At 49.5% G+C, this 6,664-nt stretch overlaps 1 protein-coding gene across 2 annotated transcripts; it reads right to left on the minus strand.

The window, feature by feature from the left end:
- Positions 1 to 203: 203 nt before the first annotated feature.
- TOB1 (transducer of ERBB2, 1) lies at positions 204 to 5,013 on the minus strand. Of its 2 annotated transcripts, none has more exons than XM_062623561.1 (2): positions 4,758 to 5,013; positions 204 to 2,165 (listed from the first exon to the last, which is right to left on the minus strand). In XM_062623561.1, the coding sequence occupies exon 2, from the start codon at positions 2,026 to 2,028 to the stop codon at positions 1,048 to 1,050; it is 981 nt and encodes a 326-aa protein (XP_062479545.1). In that variant the 5' UTR covers positions 2,029 to 2,165; positions 4,758 to 5,013; the 3' UTR covers positions 204 to 1,047. The 2 variants fall into 2 exon arrangements, with proteins under 2 accessions (XP_062479545.1, XP_062479546.1); XM_062623562.1 differs by lacking the exon at positions 4,758 to 5,013 and adding an exon at positions 3,202 to 4,100.
- Positions 5,014 to 6,664: the final 1,651 nt, after the last annotated feature.

The following is a 6,664-nucleotide window of genomic DNA, read 5'->3' on the forward strand; positions in this document are numbered from 1 at the left end:
GCAGTTATGGAAAAACAAATGCAAGTTTTGCTCTGTCAGGAGTGTTTTAGGTAAAGCAACCTGTTATTGTGGAGCATCAGTGCAGCAGTGCTCTCCATCGAGTCCGCTGTGAGGCACCGAGTCAGACTGTTTTGCATCACTAGCACCGCCAGTGCAGCACCGATCTTCAGCGGGACAGTAAAAACACAGACCACAGCAGCCCATTAATTTTAAAGAATTTTAATACAAACTTAATATAAACTATTTCAGTCCCTCTTAACATGTAAGACACTGACTCAAAATACTTTTATACCTTTTTTCAAGTATTGCACAATGTAGGTACAAAATTAATATTTACGATTACATTTTCTTCCATAATATATAGCAAAAATCTTTAAACTTTTAACAGAAAATACAATTTGTGTTTCTTTTGAAAAAAGCAAATATTTCGTACATTTTAATTCCACCACTAAGGAATATTCTGTACACAACTTTTTTATTTTTTTTTCTTTTTTTGTTTTTTAGAATTGATGTCTTTAAGATGGATATCTTACAATTTCAGTAAAAAAAATACAACATGAAGCTGCTGCAGCTGTCACAGATCACTGTAGTAAAAAGATATAAATGCAATACCATGTTGTAGAAACAATATATATACTCTGATATTTTACAAACTTTGTACTAAATTAAATTATACAATTAGAAAAAGACCAATAAACCCACCTATTAGTGCCAATTTTTTTAATATATATACATATATGTTTGGGGACATATATATATATACACATGTGAAAAAAATCAGCCACGTCCTTGCTATATCTTAAATACTGTAAGAGGCCATATTTTGAGAGTATATTTTTTGTAATGTACAGTCAGTATAAAATAATTTTGTGCTTGGTTGGCAAATGAAAAAATGATGCATGTTGTATTTATCTAACCAAGCCTGAATGTATTCATACTACAAGCCTTAAAAAAAATCTCAAGAGGTGGAAAAAAAGATACACCCTTGGGTACGTGCATTTTAACTTGTACAATAGTATTTACTTGTATTTCACTTTCGGTTTATTTTTAGTTAGCCATAACTGGCTGGAATTGCTGGTTAGAATACTGCATGTTGTTTAAACTAAAATTCAAGCCATCCACAAAAGACTTCTCATTTAGACCTCCATAGGCTGCAAACATATCAAAGGCATTACTGTACTGAAGAGGACTGAGGTTAAGGGGGCTGTCACCAGGAAAGATGCTACCGGTACTACCTTGACCCTGCATGTTGGGGAAAATGAACTCCTTTGCATTAGGAGAAAGGGCAGAAGTCTTCTGCTGTTGCTGTTGCTGCTGCTGCTGACTGCCTAAGCCAAGCCCGTAGAGAGAGTGCATGGAGGAGGAAAGGGCTTTCTGCTTCAACAGGTCATTGACATTCAAGCCAAGGTTGGTGGGAGAGGTGCGGGCGACCTTGTTGCCACGGCCGCTATTCTTCATTTTGGTCGAGCCAAACTTGGTGGCAGCAAATGTGGCAGTGGTGAAGGTTAAAGGCTGGGTGGAGCGGGGCATGAAAGTTGGGCTCACAGCAGCAGAGTGGCCAAAGGGAGGAGAAGGAGAACTAGACACTGAAGATGCTGGGTCACTAATTGGCATGAACACCTGGGCCTCTGGGTTAAAGCTGTTCTTGATTTCCTTATCCAACTCACATCCATTTTCATTATCATCCACATAAAGCACTTTCACTGGTCCCTTTTCACCGATTTGGTATGAAACCTCAAACGGGTCAATCCAAACACTAAGATCCTGAGGCAAGTTGCCACGAACATCATCAATGTCCAAACCACTCTCTTTGGATGCTTGTTCTATGACTGGGTCCACTTTTTCCCCTATATGTATACATCTAAACCCTGATCCTTTGTATGGCTTTTCTGGATACCAGTGCCCTTCATACTTCTTCTTAAGAAGTCTTTCAAGCTCTTCACCAAAAATGTTGACACGTCGTCTGGGAAGCTTATTGTACAAATATGAAATAATAAAATTGAGTGCTACTTGGATTTCAAGCTGCATAGCTGCTATGCCACAAAGTTATAAGTCTGCTTCAAAACCCGAAGAAGAATGCCTTCAAGATGCCACAGGGAACCAAAATTTCATTCAAAGTGCTGATCCTAGTTGATTATTATCCTTCACCTTGAGTGCTCTTGTTCCTTTAAGAAAAAACAAAAGCAAACACATCCAAATAAGGAAAGCATAAGATCAAGCTCTGAGGCCTATTCTTTTAGCCTCGCCTTCTGCATAAAATAGGCTACTTTAAGTCAAAAAACATGCATTGAACTGTTTATGCTCAGGCCTGCGGAAGGCGAGGATGTCAACTACATTCAGGATGACTTACAGACAATGCTGTGGAAGATGCACTAGGCGAGTGTTTACATATACAGCATGGGGCATTTCAGAATCACATGAGCTTGCTGTCGAGCTATTCACAGAGCAGCAAGGATAATGTTTAAGACATCACAGAACTGCCAGGCCTGTCAAGGGTTCAATTACCAACCCGTGTTTGGATGATTTATACTACTCAGCTGCAAAATTTAGCACCAGGCTATTAGTATAACCTGAAAGGTCTTAGTCCAAGGGTCGTTTATCATTTTAAAGTTTGCAAACATAGTGGTTGTACTGTTAAGCTGCAGAATTGTAAGAAGGTTAACAACTGCTTTAGAAGATTTCACCCAAACAACTGAAATTATGCAACATTTTTAAGTCCAAGCAAATCATCTATAAAACATGTGCTGGTGAAATCATGGTAACTGAAGAGAAAATGTCCGCTGCACATAGACAAGAACTCTTCCTGGAATAGCTACAATAACGCAGTCAATGCATACAAAATAGATGCACGGATCCTGTCGTAAGGGTGGCAGTGACTGCAAAATGATTGCAATAAACTGATTCACAAATAATTCCCTTTTTACGAATTATTCTGTATTATGAGATGTAATATATTAATATATACTAAATTGATATATTGCACTGCCTGTAGTTCAGATTAGAAAGTTACTAGGGCTAACAAGGCTTCTGCAAGCCTCAAACCCGACTGCTTTTCTCCACCACGACTCCATTTTATATTTAATATAAAATATGGTTGCCACTCCTTCACAAAGGACAAAGGAGAAATTAGCTAGCTTAAGTTAAAAAAGGGACAAAATTCAAAGATGAGCACGCATACTGTTAACGATAATCCTGCAGTACCTTTGCATAAAGGTATTCATGCAGAAGAGACACCTTTGTGTTCAAAAAGTTCCACTGAACCAATATATATATATTTGGCTCAAGTTAAACGCCCAACGAAAATTTCAATTAACAGCGTGTGTTTTTCTGCACTGCATCACTAGGAACAAAATTAGTGTAGCTGTCACTAAAGAGTAGAGAAATCAAAGTCAGTATCAAAATCCCTTAACAATATGGATGCAATGCTTGCTTTATTTCTTGCTCCAAATAATCTCCTTTTAAAGTCTGGAACCCTATTTCCCAGCCACTCGTGTTCTCCCCAACATGGTATGGGAATAGTTTGAAAGCCTGTACGATAAGGCGACCTTTAAACGTTTGCTGGATCAGCACTGGGTGTGGATAAGGAAAAGATCAAGGGCAAACAGAAGATATTTACAAAAGGGACACAATCAGCACAGAAAAATCTGACTGGGTGGTTAAAAGGGGCATTTAAAAATGATTTATTAATCCATCTGGTTTGTTTCCCTTCCCCCATGTCCTTTAAGGCAGAAATGATTCTTTCAAGGTGCACCGGGCAGACGCTATATATTTTCCTAAGCCCTGAAACTGATCCATGGTGCAAACAGCTGATCAAACAAATCAGCGTGATTATTTCAAAGTCCTTTTCTGATGTAAAGAGGACGGTATTTCTCAGGGACCCAAGGCCACGAGCCCCCCAGCAGCAGAGCACCGGCAGGAGCCTGAAGCAGTGAGCGGAGTTACATAACCAGGCAGTCGGGTCTCATTAGCTTTCTGCTCACAGCCCTGGGAGCTCCGGCAACAGCAGGAGGAGGAGGAAGAGCATTTTCTGAGCCCGTAAGAAAGAAAATGAACAAGAGGAAGGCAGATAACTGGAAGGAGGAGGGGGGGACGGACTGCAAGGCCCTTATTCTCAGCACACAGGCCCAGCGACACCCCTTTGGGCCCCCCCGCGCGAGGCAGGGTCCTGGAGGACGGTTGCCAGCGCTGCCCGGAGAGGCCCAGCGCAGCAGCAGCTATTAGTCAGCCGGCAACGCTCACTCCTCCCAGCCCGAGCGCGTCCAGGGACCGCCTTGGGAGGGACCCTCTGGCTGCCCGGCTCCCCCGGGCCGTGCCCTCCCCACAGCCCCCTTTCTGTGGGGCTGCCGGCCGCCCCCTCACCCTCCTCCCCACCGGCTCCCGTGCCGCTGCAGCCCCCGCGGCACCCGGCCCTGCCCCTCCCCGTGGGGCCGTGCCCACCTCAGGCCCCGTCACCTCGGGGTCGTGACCGCCTCGACACCCCTTGCCTCTGGGGCCGGCCGATCGCTGCCTCAGCGGACGGGGCCTGACGGCCGCTGCCTTAGGCCCCCCGCTACTGCAGCCGGGGCCGCACCCGCCTCACCCCCCGCCTCAGGAGCCGGGCGGCGGCTGCTTCAACCCCTCGCTCGCCTCACGGCCGGGGCCGGGCGGTGGCTGCCTCAACCCCTCGCCTCAGCGTCTGCCATCGGCCTGGGGCCCTCCCAGCGCACACGGCCGCACCGGCCTGCGCCGTCCCCCCGCCCTCAGCGAGCGGTACTCACCCGGGTGGGTGTGCGGGGGGTAGTGCAAACGATCCCGGCGGGGGTGTGAGTGCGGGGAGGGGTGGGGTGGGTGGAGATGGGGTGCGGGAGGGGCTCAGCACCCGACCCCCATCTCCGAGAGCCGGTTCCCTCGGCGAGGATGGGAGGGGATGGGAAAGGCAGAGAAAAAAAAAGAGGGAAGGGGGAAGGGTTGGAAAAAAAAAAAGGGGGGGGAGGGAAAGGGGGGAGGGCTGCGCTGCTCACACCCCCTCGGCGGGCGCGCTCGAACGCCACAGCTGCGCTGCTTCTGCTCCTGCCCCGCCGCCCTGCGCGCCCCTATATATGGCCTCCCTCGCCCCGCCCCTCCCTCGCCGGGCCCCGCCCATCAACCCCTCCCTTAACGACGCTGGTTCCCCGTCTGGCCCCGCCCACCCTCCGCCAGGCCCCGCCCACCCCTCCGCGCAGGGCCGTTTGCTGCCCTCACCCCCCCCCCCGTCGTGCAGGGGCCGCTCTCAACGTCAGCTCGCGCCTCACCTCACAACACCGTGGCGTCACTGACGGCGTCAAACGCTGCCCTCGCGCCCCTCACCTCCGCAGGGAGCGGGGGGAAGGCGCTGAACTACATCTCCCATGACCGCCGCTGCCGTGCGGCGAAGCGGGGGGCCTCGGCAACGCCAGCCGGGGCTCGGCGAGGGCACCCGCAGCCCCCCGTTGGGCGGGCTCCCCATGGCCACCCTCAGAGGAGGGGGCGCACTTCGATCCCCCCCCCCCCCCCCACGGTGGCTAAAAATACTCCCCACAGGTAGCAACGCTTGGCCGATTGGCTGCCTGCCCGCCGAGTAGCCTCCTGATTGGTCACTCTGTGTGGAGGAGGCAGACGTCACACCCCGGTTTTGGGGGGAAAAGTTACCCGCGGGTGGGGGGAGAAGCGCGGGAGCAGCCGCCGCCGCCTCAGGAGCACCCCTCAGGGACCCCGGGAAGGTCCGGGGCTGTGAGGGCCGGCACCCCGCGCCCGTCCGGCCCCTGCGCCCTCGCTCTGCCAGCGAGCCCGGTGTGGGCCTCGCTTTAACCGGCCCGGCCTCGCTTTACCGGCTGAATGCACTGCGGGAGGCAGGCCAGGCAGCGCGCCGCCGCCTCCTCCCGCACCGAGAGGCTGGTGGGCTAAGAACTCAGGCGCGGTGGCGGGAGAGCCAGGCTCCTCTGCTCATTAAAACAGCACCGGTTTTGCTCTTTAAATACACCTGCGGGTGTTCGCAGCGCCGGGGTGGGTATGGTTGGCTGCAAACCAGCGAGCAGGACCTGGTTTGGGAGCACAAACTGGGGAGGGTTTTGGTCTTTCTTCTCCTCCTCCTCCTGCTCTGTGTTTGTACAATAATAAAGCATTTTGGCATAAATGCTGCATGGGCCTCAGGAGAGATTTGGAAATGCCAGTCAGAAGAAATGCCAGCCCTGTAACCCTTTGGAGCTTAGAGTATATACCAGACTGGAAGGCAGGAGCCTGAAAACCGGAATGCTAAACAGAGGAAGATAGCACTGGGGATTTTCCACAGCTGAAAAATCCTGCTAGAAGGCCTAATTCATTGTAAACCACAAAGGTTTTATTCAGCTGTATCAATGTTGGTGCTCTCAGGATTGCAGTATTGCAAACAACGTGAAAATCTGAATCTAGAAGCAAAATAGTTATGATTTCCCCCCTGCTTTGCAGTCGTTTCTAACCATAAGGGGTTGCACAGGCCTTCAGTGGAAGTTGTGTCGTCTGTCATCACTGTGTGTCCCAAATGGAGAATAAAACGTGGAGATTATAAATTACAAGCATTGGCAACTGGGAGGCTACTGGGAATTGCTGGAGCGCAGCCGGCAATCCAAATGAGAGGCTCGGAATCCTTGTTTTGAATGAGTTGTCATTAGTTTTACCACAACAGTTAAGA

The sequence above is a fragment of the Pezoporus occidentalis genome, unplaced genomic scaffold (assembly GCF_034315485.1).
Source record: "Pezoporus occidentalis ecotype Australia unplaced genomic scaffold, CSIRO_AGI_Poc_V1 ctg254, whole genome shotgun sequence".
Taxonomy (NCBI): Eukaryota; Metazoa; Chordata; class Aves; order Psittaciformes; family Psittacidae; genus Pezoporus; species Pezoporus occidentalis.

What these genes read in the sequence shown, in the direction of transcription:
- TOB1 (XM_062623561.1), bottom strand. Translation starts at nt 2,028, where the DNA reads ATGCAGCTTGAAATCCAAGTAGCACTCAATTTTATTATTTCATATTTG.